This window comes from Oncorhynchus mykiss, chromosome 10, assembly GCF_013265735.2.
Source record: "Oncorhynchus mykiss isolate Arlee chromosome 10, USDA_OmykA_1.1, whole genome shotgun sequence".
NCBI lineage: Eukaryota > Metazoa > Chordata > Actinopteri > Salmoniformes > Salmonidae > Oncorhynchus > Oncorhynchus mykiss.
The window spans coordinates 77,488,505-77,505,027 of NC_048574.1; the positions used below are offsets into that span (position 1 = coordinate 77,488,505).

The following is a 16,523-nucleotide window of genomic DNA, read 5'->3' on the forward strand; positions in this document are numbered from 1 at the left end:
CACCGTCGCTGGACCAGACAGGACTGGCAAAAAGTGCTCTTCACTGACGAGTCGTGGTTTTGTCTCACCGGGGTGATGGTCGTATTCGCGTTTATCGTCAAAGGAATGAGCGTTACACCGAGGCCTGTACTTTGGAGCGGGATCGATTTGGAGGTGGAGGGTCCGTCATGGTTTGGGGCGGTGTGTCACAGCATTTCTTTGTTTGCTGAGTTTATTTATTCTTAATTAGATCTAATGTTATGAGATAAGGGTTTATTGTCTAAATATGGCAACTCTTCCCTTGCTGTGAAAATAAAAATGGGGCTAGTTCTCAGGCCTGTTGTGTGGGTTTTGAGTGTTCATTGGGCTAGAAATTTTAGCTTGACCTGGCAACCCTGTTTGTGCCTAGATTGAGTCTGACAAGTAGCAACATTGTATCCACACCTTGTTATTTGGATTTTCAACATTGCAGAACATTTTTGTTGTTGTAGTGTGACTTATATTTTTTAGCTTGTTCCTTTCCATATTAAAAGGAATTGCAAGCCAGCCTTTTCTACTTTTTCTCCTGTAATATATTTCTGGAGTAAAACTATAGCCCTGACAATAATCTATTTTCACTTAGTACTTCCTGCTCCAGACCAGCTGACTGTAGACTCAGTAGACATCACATCAGCTGCTGTTAGCTGGAACCAGCCACCAGGATTGAACCAAACCCAACATCATTACCAGATCTCCTACCGCTGTCCAGGGACAAAACCACACATCACTACCACATCTTCACACAGCATCACTCTCTCTGACCTGCAATGTGCTACTCAGTACTCTGTCACTGTCTGCACTGTGCTGGAAAATGGAAAGCAAAGTCAACTGGTGTCAACAACCCTCACCACAAGTAAGGAAGTACCCTACTTAAGTATTATGTTTGGTGTCAAAGGTTATTACATTTTAACTAGTTATCAAAATGACTATTAACTAATCATAATGGATGTTTTAACATGGGATGTAAAGGTACAGTATCTTCCCTGATGAGAAATATATGATGGTGAATTCCTCAGATCTTATCATACAGTTTGGTGCTGAAATGAATACACGTTTTTATAGTGTGTGAATTCTTGCTTTCTTCCATTAGTGTGAGTCATTATGTCAAGGAGTTGATCTGCCTCTGCTTGTTTCAACTTTATCAATAGTACAGTGTTAAACACTTGTTATTGTGGAGAGGATTTTTAATGACACCATTATTTTATTTTATATTTAAAGAAATTGGAGTGGCGGCAACAATGTAGCAGCAGCGGACCACCGTTGATAAATGGATACAGCAGAAACCCCTAAATCCAACTTCTGTTGTGACTTCTATTTTTTAGCTTATTTCTTGTTTATCTTTCTTAGTACTTCCTGCTCCAGACCAGCTGACTGTTCACTCAGTGGACACCACATCAGCTGCTGTTAGCTGGAACCAGTCACCAGGATTGGACCAAACCCAACATCAGTACCAGATCTCTTACCACTGTCCAGGGACAGAACAACACATCACTACCACATCTTCACACAGCATCACTCTCTCTGACCTGAAACCTGCTACTCAGTACTCTGTCACTGTCTGCACTGTGCTGGAAAATGGAAAGAAAAGTCAACTGGTGTCAACAACCCTCACCACAAGTAAGGAAGTACCCTACTTCGGTATTGTGTCTGGTGTCAAACTTTGACTAGTTATCAAAAAGTATCTTGTAAATTAACAAATCATAATGGATGTGTCAATTTAAATTCCACAAAGACAAACAATGGCATCGCTCCCAGAAAAGGGAACTAACAAAGATAATCACTTCAACAAACATGAACAGAAAGGGTTTCAAAAGGTTTTCTGAAAGACACCATGGGGGTTCCCACTGAAAGATGGCAAAGCCACTAGTAACGGGTTCTAAAGACACCATGGGGGTTCCCACTGAAAGATGGCAAAGCCACTAGTAACGGGTTCTAAAGACACCATGGGGGTTCCCACTGAAAGATGGCAAAGCCACTAGTAACGGGTTCTAAAGACACCATGGGGGTTCCCACTGAAAGATGGCAAAGACACTAGTAACGGGTTCTAAAGACACCATGGGGGTTCCCACTGAAAGATGGCAAAGACACTAGTAACGGGTTCTAAAACACACCATGGGGGTTCCCACTGAAAGATGGCAAAGCCACTAGTAACGGGTTCTAAAGACACCATGGGGGTTCCCACTGAAAGATGGCAAAGCCACTAGTAACGGGTTCTAAAAGACACCATGGGGGTTCCCACTGAAAGATGGCAAAGCCACTAGTAACGGGTTCTAAAACACACCATGGGGGTTCCCACTGAAAGATGGCAAAGCCACTAGTAACGGGTTCTAAAAGACACCATGGGGGTTCCCACTGAAAGATGGCAAAGCCACTAGGGTTTACCTCTGAAATGACAAACTAAAAGTAAAACCTACACCAAACAAAAAGGATATGGAGTTAAATAACAGCAGTTTCTGTCTGAATGATGTGACCACCCTAACATGAGGTATAGCTCATCTCTCCATCTGATGCACTGGACCAGCAGCTCTTAAACCCCTGCAGGGCCAGCGGCTCTTAAATACCATCAGGACCAGCAGCTCTTAAATACAATCAGGACCAGCAGCTCTTAAATACCATCAGGACCAGCAGCTCTTATATGCCATCAGGACCAGCAGCTCTTAAATACCATCAGGGCCAGCGGCTCTTAAATACCATCAGGACCAGCAGCTCTTAAATACCAGCTGGGCGAGCACATGTGTTTATTTAAAAGATATGTATATATTTCACCTTTATTTAACCAGGTAGGCTAGTTGAGAACAAGTTCTCATTTAGAACTGCAACCTGGCCAAGATAAAGCAAAGCAGTGCAACACAAACCACACAGAGTTTCTCATGGGATAAACAAAGGTACAGTCGAGAGAGAGACGTCATCAGAGCGCACAACAGGATACTGTACCGTTGTTTACATTAAAACTTTTTAAATAAATAGATTTTAATCCGAACTAAAGTTTTTGTTACTACGGATTCCACAACGGCTGGGACTGCTTGTTTGTGTTCTTTTTTTTGCGTGGATTCCGCGAGTGCTAGCTGGCTGTACTACAGACACCTGTCGTCGTCGTGGGAAAGACTCATTGTTATCTTTTTGTAAAACAACTGGTTGCAGTATAGATCCAATCTGGATACCAAGCAGATCCAGAGGGAAATCGACGAGTACCAACAGCTTTACGCTTTGGAGGAACAATATACTCCTTAGTGGAAAGATCCGACCACCTCACAAAATAATTTTAACACGACAAAAAAAGTAAAACAGATTAATCTACAGACAAGAATAATTTACTTAGCATTGAGGTAGAGGCTAGTGCTCTGGAATCCATGCAACAATGGAAAAGTTGTGTGAGGAGGTAGCGGGGCTGAGGGGGGGTTTGGAGTTCAGCCAGAGTGAAATTTTCACGCTCCAAATAGAAAACAAGACTCTCACAGCCAAGGTAAAAATACACGATTCCAACATGAATTGTCTATTCAGGGAAAACGGGGTGATGAAGAAGACGCTACTAGACATACAATGTCGTAGCATGCGTGAAAATATATTTTTTTCCGGTTTTCCTGAAGACGCATCCAATAATACATTTGGCGCGATCAGAGAATTCATGAAATCCGCATTGAAACTTCCTATAGAGACTGTAAAGAAGGTTGCTTTCCACCGAGTACACAGACTTGGTCTGATCATCGGCCGATCATCGGAAAATTTTAACACACCAACAAAAGGAGCTGATCAAAAGCAGAGGGTGGGAGCTTAAAGGGACCAAACTCGGTCTCAATGACCAATTTCCAAAGGAGTTAATAACCTCTTGAAACTAGGGGGCACTATTTTCATTTTTGGAAAAAGAACGTTCCCAAAGTAAACGGGCTATTTTGTCAGGACGAGATGCTAGAATATGCATGCAATTGACAGCTTAGGATAGAAAACACTCTAAAGTTTCCAAAACTGTAAAAATATTGTCTGTGAGTAAAACAGAACTGATATTGCAGGCGAAAGCCTGAGAAAAATCCAATCAGGAAGGGACTCTTATTTAGAAAGCTCTGCGTTCCTATGCGTCCCTATTGAGCAGTGAATGGGATATCAACCAGATTCCTTTTTCTATGGCTTCCCTAATGTGTCTAGTGTCACAAGACATAGTTTCAGGCTTTTATTTTGAAAAATGAGCGTGAACAACAACATTGCGTCAGTGGTCAGCTGGTGGCTCTCAGAGGTATTTGTACGTAGTAGACAAAGGCGGCCTTTGTGCCTCTCGCTACTACTGGGAAGCCAACTGTCCCGGTTGATATATTATCAAATAGATATTTGAAAAACGCCTTGATGATTGATTATAAAAAACGTTTGCCATGTTTCTGTCAATATTATGGATCTAATTTTTTCACTCCATCCTTGCTGTGTGTGTGTGTGAGAGCTTTTCTTTGACATCTGTTGGGAAAAATAACTGACTTACAATTCATGGGGGTTGCCTAATCACACATATGAAGTTTTGAAAAGATCTGACCTTTTTAACCCTTGGAAACAGCCACTATGACACCATTTAAGGCACTTCCGGTTGGCACAGGAAGCTATAAATAAACTCATATCCTGATTGGGGTATGCCTTTACAGAATCCTGAGTTATAAGTCTTTACGTTAAGAACTGAGTTATTTACGGAGGGTTTAGTGAGTGTGTGTTATTTCAGAAACTCATACAAAATCACAGAAATCTTGCAGAGCTTCGCAGCACACTTTAAAAAGATTCGTATGAACACCCTGCAACTTGATCTGTAACTGTTGAAAAAAAACGGCTATTTGTTAACATCACCAATTAGTCATTGTATGATTTCTCTTAAATGACGATAGATAAATGGCTGGTTCTTTTTTTATTGACACCGGAGGCTCCTTGACTTTGACGTGAAGTGGAAAAATTATTTCTCTATTTTCATTTTGGACCTTTAATCCCAGAGAAATGGCCATAACTCAAAAACCGTTGAGGCCTAGACGCCATCTTGTTCGGGGCCAACTGCCCATTATGCCAAACCTACGCTCACCAAGTTTCAGCTTCAAAATATTTTCAGTTTTGGAGATAAGGCCCCGTCGTGATTCGGGATGTTTTGTACAATTGCAATATGATTGCTTATGCCCTCTTGTGGGATTTTCCTGGACAGCGGAAAAATGACCAAAATTTGATTATTTTATAAAATGGAAACCGAATGTCCAAGAAAGTTCATTTGATGACTTCCCGGTAGGTCCGGCCCTACCGCACGGCCCGACGCCGATTGCGAATTTTACAAACATTTTCGGACGTCTAGTAAGGGACCGTACATTTGCAATATGGACTTTCTCACTAACCATACAGCAAATGTCAAAATGTTCCCTTACGTATGTAAGACTGAATTGTATTTATAAATTCCTGGATTTTTTCAATTTCGGTAATTCTCTCATAAAATGGGTAAAAATAATGTATAGCAACCCCAGGTGTAAAATAGTAAATAACGGCTACTTCTCAGAGAGTTTTGAATTGTCAAGAGGAGTCAAACAAGGGTGTCCGCTGTCACAATATCTATTCATTATGGCCATCAAAATGCTAGCTATTATAATCAGATCCAATAACAACATTAGAGGATTAGAAATCCAAGGCTTAAAAACAAAGATATGCCAATGACTCAAATTTTACTTTAGGCCCGCAAGCTAGATCCCTGCAATATCTCATTAAAGATCTAGATCACTTTTCTGTACTCTCTGGACTAAAGCCTAATTATGATAAGTGTACAATATTATGTATTGGATCCTTAAAAAATACATATTTTACATTACCTTGCAGCTTACCTATAAAATGGGCAGATGGTGAAGTAGACATACTCGGTATTCATATCACAAAATATGTAAATAAGCTCTCCACATTGAATTTCAATAGAAAACTTGTAAAAACAGACAAGATCCTGCAACCATGGAGAGGTAAATACCTGCCTCTTTATGGAAAATTTGACCCGATTAACTCCATAGTCATGTTTCAGTTTACTCACTTATGGAGCTGCCTACTCCTGATGATCCGTTTTTCAAATCATGTTAGCAAAAAGTATTTTGCTTTATCTGGGAAGCTTAACGGGGCAAAATACAATGAGAACATCTACATAATGAATATGAATTTGGTGGTTGAGATTATTAAATATTAAAGCACTAAATTCTCTCCAAAAGCTTCACTCATTCAAAAGTTGTAGTTGACCCCTAAATGGTTCTCAAGTAGATTAATAAGAATCATTGTTTAAAAATTGCCTTTTTGCCTTTGTGCAGTTTGCCATGTCTCATTTTCGACTAATTGAACAAGATATTTTTTTTAAGTATCTGTCTTTTTCAAACAAGCATTGCAGAGCTGGCTACAATTTCAATTTCATCCCCCTGAAAAGATAGAACAAATATTACAACAAATATTATGGCTGAACTCAAATGTGCTGGTTGATAAAATACCTGTACTTAGAGGAAAGATGTTTGAAAATAGTATTTTGTTCTTAAATGAAATTGTAATGGTAGAGTTATGTCCTTCATGGAGTTATCAGAATTGTACGGGAAGGTTTGCTCAATCCAAGAGTACAACCAATTGACTACAGCATTGCCCCAAAAATGGAGGAGGAGGGTAGTAGCAGGAGGAGGTAGGGAGCTTGTCTGTCTGCCCAATATAAAGGATCAAAACTGGCAGAGGAATACAAATAGCAGAAATAGGAAAGTTTACCAGTTTCATTTGAGGACCAGGATGTTGACAACTGTGCCATGCAGATTGAAAAATAGTTGGGAAGAGATTTTTGATGTACCGATTCCATGGTACAGGATGTATGAGTTGATATATAAAACAATGCAATATTCAAGACTTTTCAGCTCAAATTATTATATAGAATTCTTTTCACCATCAAAATTTTGAATATTTGGGGCATAAAGTCATCGAAGCCCTGCAGATTTTGTTGTGAGGATACAGAATCAATCAACCATTTATTTTGGTATTGTCCTCAGGTAGCCTGTCTCAGGTTCAGGAACGGCTGAAAATGCATAGCATTGATCTAAAATTGACTCTATAAATAGTACTGTTAGGATATCTGGAGAGACCTGTTTAGTCAATTACTAATATACTAATACTCTTAGTAAAAGTATTTATCTTCAACAAGCAATATGTAGATCCTATTCAATTAGATATGTTAAAATTGTACGTTAAACATCATAGCATAGTTGAAAGATATGTTGCTTAGAAACATGAAGGGGGTGGCCAGCAGAGATAATAATACTTTAATGTTACCCCTTCCTTGTGTTTTCTGTAATAAATAATTATTTTTTAAAAAGAGCAGCTGCTCCAAAGCAGCTATACCACAGACACTGCCGGTTAACGCTTGATCTGATTGATTCGAAAGTGATCCTACTGAAACAACAGTTTCACTAAGGAAGGGTGAGGATTGCCCCCTATTGGCCTATTACTGTTACCACATAAACAATTCCCCAAAAGGTCCATCCATCCATTCATACGTACATACGTAGAGGGTATAGTTTGAAAAATACATTTATCATGTTATTGAAGAGTTATTTATTCAAATAAATGTGCAATGCATACAAAAAAACAAAGGTACAGTCAATAACACAATAGATAAGAACAATATACAGTGTGTGCAAATGTAGTAAGATTAGGGAGGTAAAGCAATAAATAGGCCATAGTGCAAAATAATTACTATATAGCAATTAAACACTGGAGTGATAGATGCGCAGAAGATGAATGTGCAAGTAGAGATACTGGGGTGCAAAGGAGCAAGAAAAAAAATACAATATGGGGATGAGGTAGTTGGGTGGGCTATTTACAGATGGGCTGTGTATATTGGCAATGATCGGTAAGTTGCTCTGACAGCTGATGCTTAAAGTTAGTGAGGGAGATATAAGACTACAACTTCAGTGATTTTTGCAATTCGTTCCAGTCATTGGCAGCAGAGAACTGGAAGGAAAGTCGGCCAAAGGAGGAGTTGACTTTGGGGATGACCAGTGAAATATACCTGCTGGAGAGTGTGCTACGAGTGGGTGCTGCTATGGTGACCAGTGAGCTGAGATAAGGCGGGGCTTAAAGTGTAACAAATACTGACTAACAAGGTGACTCCAATCAGAGCGCCCAACCTAGTCAACCTCAATGGATAGATAAACCCAAACCCGTAACAGAACCGAAACCCGTAACAGCCAGCATAGGGTATAAAGGTCCAGTATCTTCCCTGATGAGAAAGATATGATGGTTAATTCCATCTCATCATGCATTTTGGTGCTGAAATCATTCAACTTTGATTATAATACAGTATCTGAGTTCATGCTTTCTTCCATTCATGTGAGTCATTATGTCAAGGAGTTGATCTGCCTCAGCTTACTTTAACTTTATCAGTAGTATAGTGTTAAACACTTTGTTATTGTGGAGAGGATTTAGAATTACAACATTCTTTTATTTTATATTTATTTTTGTTGACAATGATGTGTTTATTTTCCCTTAGTACTTCCTGCTCCAGACCAGCTGACTGTTGACTCAGTGGACACCACATCAGCTGCTGTTAGCTGGAGCCAGCCACCAGGATTGAACCAAACCCAACATCATTACCAGATCTCCTACCGCTGTCCAGGGACAGAACCACACATCACTACCACATCTTCACACAGCATCACTCTCTCTGACCTGCAATGTGGTAAACAGTACTTTGTCACTGTCTGCAGTGTGCTGGAAGATGGAAAGCAGAGTCAACTGGTGTCAACAACCCTCACCACAGGTAAGGAAGTACCCTACTAAAATATTATGTTTAATGTCAAAGTTAATTCAACTTTAACTAGTTAAAGATAACTATGAACAAAACATAATGGATGTGTCAACATGGGATGCAAAGGTCCAATATCTTCCCTGACGGGAATTACATGATGATGAATTCCCCAGATCTCATCATGCAGTTTGGTGCTGAAATAATTAATACACGTTTTTATAGTGTCTGAACTCTTGCTTGCTTCCCATTAGTGTGAGTCATTATGTCAAGGAGTTGATCTGCCTCTGCTTGCTTCAACTTTATCAATAGTACAGTGTTAAACACTTGTTATTGTGGAGAGGATTTTTAATGACACCATTATTTTATTTTATATTTAAAGAAATTGGAGTGGCGGCAACAATGTAGCAGCAGCGGACCACCGTTGATAAATGGATACAGCAGAAACCCCTAAATCCAACTTCTGTTGTGACTTCTATTTTTTAGCTTATTTCTTATTTATCTTTCTTAGTACTTCCTGATCCAGACCAGCTGACTGTTCACTCAGTGGACACCACATCAGCTGCTGTTAGCTGGAACCAGTCACCAGGATTGGACCAAACCCAACATCATTACCAGATCTCTTACCACTGTCCAGGGACAGAACAACACATCACTACCACATCTTCATCCAGCATCACTCTCTCTGACCTGAAACCTGCTACTCAGTACTCTGTCACTGTCTGCACTGTGCTGGAAAATGGAAAGAAAAGTCAACTGGTGTCAACAACCCTCACCACAAGTAAGGAAGTACCCTACTTCGGTATTGTGTCTGGTGTCAAACTTTGACTAGTTATCAAAAAGTCTCTTGTAAATTAACAAATCATAATGGATGTGTCAATTTTAAATTCCCCAAAGACAAACAAAATGTCATCGCTCCCAGAAAAGGGAACTAACAAAGATAATCACTTCAACAAACATAAACAGAAAGGGTTTCAAAAGGTTTTCTGAAAGACACCATGGGGGTTCCCACTGAAAGATGGCAAAGCCACTAGTAACGGGTTCTAAAGACACCATGGGGGTTCCCACTGAAAGATGGCAAAGCCACTAGTAACGGGTTCTAAAAGACACCATGGGGGTTCCCACTGAAAGATGGCAAAGCCACTAGTAACGGGTTCTAAAAGACACCATGGGGGTTCCCACTGAAAGATGGCAAAGCCACTAGTAACGGGTTCTAAAACACACCATGGGGGTTCCCACTGAAAGATGGCAAAGCCACTAGTAACGGGTTCTAAAAGACACCATGGGGGTTCCCACTGAAAGATGGCAAAGCCACTAGTAACGGGTTCTAAAACACACCATGGGGGTTCCCACTGAAAGATGGCAAAGACACAAGTAACGGGTTCTAAAAGACACCATGGGGGTTCCCACTGAAAGATGGCAAAGCCACTAGTAAGGGGTTCTAAAGACACCCACCATGGATGCCCACTAAGGTTTACCTCTGAAATGACAAACTAAAAGTAAAACCTACACCAACTCGGGATCTGGAGCAAAAAGGATATGGAGTTAAATAACAGCAGTTTCTGTCTGAATGATGTGACCACCCTAACATGAGGTATAGCTCATCTCTCCATCTGATGCACTGGACCAGCAGCTCTTAAACCCCTGCAGGGCCAGCGGCTCTTAAATACCATCAGGACCAGCGGCTCTTAAATACCATCAGGACCAGCAGCTCTTAAATACCATCAGGACCAGCAGCTCTTATATACCATCAGGACCATTAGCTCTTAAATACCATCAGGGCCAGCAGCTCTTAAATACCAGCTGGGCGAGCACATGTGTTTATTTAAAAGATATGTATATATTTCACCTTTTTTTAACCAGGTAGGCTAGTTGAGAACAAGTTCTCATTTACAACTGCAACATGGCCAAGATAAAGCAAAGCAGTGCAACACAAACCACACAGAGTTTCTCATGGGATAAACAAAGGTACAGTCGAGAGAGAGACGTCATCAGAGCGCACAACAGGACACTGTACCGTTGTTTACATTAAAACTTTTTAAATAAATAGATTTTAATCCGAACTAAAGTTTTTGTTACTACGGATTCCACAACGGCTGGGACTGCAAGCTTGGGTTCCATTTTTGCGTGGATTCCGCGAGTGCTAGCTGGCTGTACTACAGACACCTGTCGTCGTCGGAAAGACTCATTGTTATCTTTTTGTAAAACAACTGGTTTCAGTAAAGATCCAATATGGATACCAAGCAGATCCAGAGGGAAATCGATGAGTACCAACAGCTTTACACTTTGGAGGAACAATATACTCCTTAGTGGAAAGATCCGACAACCTAACAAAATAATTTTAACACGACAAAAAAAAGTAAAACAGATTAATCTACAGACAAGAACAATTTACTTAGCATTGAGGTAGAGGCTAGTGCTCTGGAATCCATGCAACAATGGAAAAGTTGTGTGAGGAGGTAGCAGGGCTGAGGGGGCGTTTGGAGTTCAGCCAGAGTAAAATTCTCACGCGCCAAATAGAAAACAAGACTCTCACAGCCAAGGTAAAAATACACGATTCCAACATGAATTGTCTACTCAGGGAAAACGGGGTGATGAAGAAGACGCTACTAGACATACAATGTCGTAGCATGCGTGAAAATATATTTTTTTCCGGTTTTCCTGTAGACATGGAGCTCGGAGCGACAAGACCAAAGGTCCTCGACCGATCATCGGAAAATTTTAACACACCAACAAAAGGAGCTGATCAAAAGCAGAGGGTGGGAGCTTAAAGGGACCAAATTCGGTCTCAATGACCAATTTCCAAAGGAGTTAATAACCTCTTGAAACTAGGGGGCACTATTTTCATTTTTGGAAGAAGAATGTTCCCAAAGTAAACAGGATATTTTTGTCAGGACAAGATGCTAGAATATGCATATAATTGACAGCTTAGTATAGAAAACACTCTAAAGTTTCCAAAACTGTAAAAATATTGTCTGTGAGTATAACAGAACTGATATTGCAGGCGAAAGCCTGAGAAAAATCCAATCAGGAAGGGACTCTTATTTAGAAAGCTCTGCGTTCCTATGCGTCCCTATTGTGCAGTGAAAGGGATATCAACCAGATTCCTTTTTCCAAGACTTCCCTAATGTGTCTAGTATCACAAGACATAGTTTCAGGCTTTTATTTTGAAAAATGAGCGTGAACAACAACATTGCGTCAGTGGTCAGCTGGTGGCTCTCAGAGTGATTTGTACGTAGTAGACAAAGGAGGCCTTTGAGCCTCTCGCTCCTACTGGGAAGCCAACTGTCCCGGTTGATATATTATCAAATAGATATTTGAAAAACCTTGAGGATTGATTATAAAAAACGTTTGCCATGTTTCTGTCGATATTATGGATCTAATTTGGAATATTTTTCGGCGTTGTCGTGACCGCAGTTTCCTGTGGATTTCTCAACCAAACGTGAAGTACAAACGGAGGTATTTCTGCTATAAAAATAATCTTTATGGGACAAAATGAACATTTGCTCTTTAACTGGGAGTCTCGTGACTGAAAACATCCGAAGCTCATCAAAGGTAAACGATTTAATTTGATTGCTTTTCTGATTTTCGTGACCAAGTTGCCTACTGCTAGCTGGACATAATGCTATGCTAGGCTATCGATAAACTTACACAAATGCTTGTCTTGCTTTGGCTATAAAGCATCATTTCAAAATCTGCGATGACAGGGTGATTAACAAAAGGCTAAGCTGTGTTTCACTATATTTCACTTGTGATTTCATGAATATGAATATTTTCTAGTAATATTTTTTGTCCGTTGCGTTATGCTAATTAGTGTCAGTTGATGACAATTCTCCCGGATCCAGGAGGGGTAGTTCTAAGAGGTTTTAAACAAACGTCGTAAGAGACTGTATCCGTCACAAAGACAACAAAGGATGCATGGTAGGCGTGCAACAAACTCTTTATAGATGGACAACTATTCCGAGACAGCTCCAAAGCACCGTGGCTGAACTAAATTCTACAGGGACTTCAGGTTATGAAAAAAAGAAGGTATGGGAACTGTTTAAAATATCTGAACATTATGAAGTGGATATGAACACACACGCACTCAACTACATGCTTGCTTACACATACAGACTTTTACATTCACACACACACCTGATCTGGCTCTCTTCTCTCACTCTCTCTTTCTCTCCTCTTCTCTCTCTCTCTATTGTCGATAATTAAATGTGTTTTTTGTTTGCCTATCTTTTTTATGTATTTGTCTACAAGTCTATATACAGTGGGGAGAACAAGTATTTGATACACTGCCAATTTTGCAGGTTTTCTACTTACAAAGCATGTAGAGGTCTGTAATTTTTATCATAGGTACACTGCAAATGTGAGAGACGGATTATAAAACAAAAATCCAGAAAATCACATTGTATGATTTCTAGGTAATTAATTTGCATTTTATTGCATGACATAAGTATTTGATCGACCTACCAACCAGTAAGAATTCCGTCTCTCACAGACCTGTTAGTAATTGATACATCAGAAAAGCAGAACTTAATATTTGGTACAGAAGCCTTTGTTTATAATTACAGAGATCATATGTTTATATAGGTTTAGCAAGTAACATTGTTGATTGGGATACCTTTAAATATACCTTCAGGGGACATTCAATTCAATATTCCTCAATAATAAAAAAGCAGTTTCTGGCTAAAGAAACAAGGCTAACAAGGGAAATCCATGAACTAATAGTACAGGTAGATGGCAGTAAAAACGATACTACGAGAAACAAAAATAACTTGAGGAACTTTTTCAAGAACGATCTAATGTAATCTATTACAAAAATAAAGCAAACTGGATGGTATATGGAGAAAAATGCACAAAATTCTTCCTGAATCTCCAATACAGGAACGCTAACAAAAATAATTTGCAGAAACTTGTTACTGAAGACGGAGTCATCTATGATTCTCCGAATTATATTTTAAAAGTCTCATCCTCTCCCACTGAATGAAGATTACGGTAAGGAATTATTTCCAAATAATATAAAAAACTGAAAATTAACAAATGTACAGAAAGATCAGTGTGAAGGCCAAATTACAGAGGAATACTTTTTTGAGGCTATTAAATCCTTTCAGTCTGGAAAAACCCCAGGGCTTGATGGCATACCGGTAGAGGTATATCAAGTATTTTTTGACATACTAATAGCTCCATTGTTAGATTGTTTTAACTACTCCTATAGACATGGTAGTCTGTCAGGTACTCTGCAGGAAGGTCTGATTTCTATATTATTAAAACAAGACCCAGATGGCAAATATAAAGACCCGGTCTATCTAAAAAACTGGAGGCGCCTTACACTTCAATGTTGTGATGCCAAAAAACTAGCAAAATGCATAGCACTCAGAATTTAACCTTTCTGATCTCCCCATCCCGGATCCGGGTTCGTGAATACAGACTCAAGCTCATTACCATAACGCAACGTTAACTATTCATGAAAATCGCAAATGAAATGAAATAAATATGCTAGCTCTCAAGCTTAGCCTTTTGTTAACAACACTGTCATCTCAGATTTTCAAAATATGCTTCTCAACCATTGCAAAACAATCATTTGTGTAACAGTATTGATGGCTAACGTAGCATTTAGCATTAGCATTCAGCTGGCAACATTTACACAAAAAAACAGAAAAGCATTCAAAAAAATAATTTACCTTTGAAGAACTTCAGATGTTTTCATTGAGGAGACTCTCAGATAGCAAATGTTCAGTTTTTCCTGAAAGATTATTTGTTTAGGACAAATCGCTCCGTTTTCTGCGTCACGTTTAGCTATGAAAAAACCCCTGTATCCAGGATTGTGTAAATCTATCAGCAAGCTCATTAGCATAACACAACGTTAACTATTTATGAAAATCGCAAATGAAATGAAATAAATATGCCATCTCTCAAGCTTAGCCTTTTGTAAACAACACTGTCATCTCAGATTTTCAAAATATGCTTCTCAACCATAGGAAAACAATCATTTGTGTAAAAGTAGCTAGCTAGAGTTAGCATTTCGCGTTAGCATTTAGCGTTAGCATTAGCGTTAGCATCCAGCACGCAACATTAACAAAAACATAAAAGCCTTCAAATAAAATAATTTACCTTTGAAGAACTTCTGATGTTTTCAATGAGGATACTCTCAGTTAGATAGCAGATGCTCAGTTTTTCCAAAAAGATTCCTTGTGTATTAGAAATAGCTCCGTTTTATACATCACATTTGGCTACCAAAAAAAATCCATAAATTCAGTCCTCAAAACGCAAACTTTTTTCCAAATTAACTCCATAATATCGACTGAAAACATGGCAAACGTTGTTTAGAATCAATCCTCAAGGTGTTTTTCACATATCTCTTCATTGATACATCGTTCTTGGAAACATGCTTTCTCTCCTGAATCCCAGGAGAAAATGCCTGCACCTGAAGATTACGCACAAATTTAGACAAAGGACACCGGGCGGACCTCTGGAAAATGTAGTCTCTTATGGCCAATCTTCCAATGATATGCCTACAAATACGTCACAATGCTGCTAAGACCTTGGGCGAACGACAGAAAGTGTAGGCTCATTCCTTGCGCAATCACAGCCATATAAGGAGAGAATGGAAAACAGAGCTTCAGAAATTCTGCTAATTCCTGGGTGATGCATCATCTTGGTTTCGCCTGTAGAATGAGTTCTGGGGCACTTACAGACAAAATCTTTGCAGATTCTGAAACTTCAGAGTGTTTTCTTTCCAAAACTGTCAAGAATATGCATAGTCGAGCATCTTTTCGTGACAAAATATCGCGCTTAAAACGGGAACGTTTTTTATCCAAAAATGAAATAGCGCCCCTAGAGCTCTAAGAGGTTTTAAAGGGTTTTACCAGGTATTGTTCATCCTGATCAGACAGGTTTTTTACATGGACAATACATTGGAGATGATATACGACAACTACTAGAAATAATATACAGTGCCTTGCGAAAGTATCCGCCCCCCTTGAACTTTGCGACCTTTTGCCACATTTCAGGCTTCAAACATAAAGATATAAAACTGTATTTTTTTTGAAGAATCAACAACAAGTGGGACACAATCAGGAAGTGGAACGACATTTATTGGATATTTCAAACTTTTTTAACAAATCAAAAACTGAAAAATTGGGCGTGCAAAATTATTCAGCCCCCTTAAGTTAATACTTTGTAGCGCCACCTTTTGCTGTGATTACAGCTGTAAGTCGCTTGGGGTATGTCTCTAACAGTTTTGCACATCGAGAGACTGAAATTGTTTCCCATTCCTCCTTGCAAAACAGCTCGAGCTCAGTGCGGTTGGATGGAGAGCATTTGTGAACAGCAGTTTTCAGTTCTTTCCACAGATTCTCCATTGGATTCAGGTCTGGACTTTGACTTGGCCATTCTAACACCTGGATATGTTTATTTTTGAACCATTCCATTGTAGATTTTGCTTTATGTTTTGGATCATTGTCTTGTTGGAAGACAAATCTCCGTCCCAGTCTCAGTCTTTTGCAGACTCCATCAGGTTTTCTTCCAGAATGGTCCTGTATTTGGCTCCATCCATCTTCCCATCAATTTTAACCATCTTCCCTGTCCCTGCTGAAGAAAAGCAGGCCCAAACCATGATGCTGCCACCACCATGTTTGACAGTGGGGATGGTGTGTTCAGGGTGATGAGCTGTGTTTCTTTTACGCCAAACATAATGTTTTGCATTGTTGCCAAAAAGGTCAATTTTGGTTTCATCTGACCAGAGCACCTTCTTCCACAT

General features: G+C 39.5%; 1 protein-coding gene across 14 annotated transcripts in view; it reads left to right on the top strand.

Annotated features, from left to right (window-relative positions):
• LOC110534594 (fibronectin) overlaps positions 1–16,523 on the top strand; it is a 272,449-nt gene that overhangs the window by 128,145 nt on the left and 127,781 nt on the right. For 11 of the 14 annotated variants that reach the window (XM_036934025.1, XM_036934023.1, XM_036934032.1 and 8 more), the window contains 4 exons: positions 602–871; positions 1,366–1,635; positions 8,516–8,785; positions 9,282–9,551. In XM_036934025.1, the coding sequence (XP_036789920.1) occupies positions 602–871; positions 1,366–1,635; positions 8,516–8,785; positions 9,282–9,551 (1,080 nt within the window). The remainder of the gene's footprint in view (positions 1–601; positions 872–1,365; positions 1,636–8,515; positions 8,786–9,281; positions 9,552–16,523) is intronic. The other 3 variants (XM_036934034.1, XM_036934031.1, XM_036934027.1) reach the window with 3 other exon arrangements.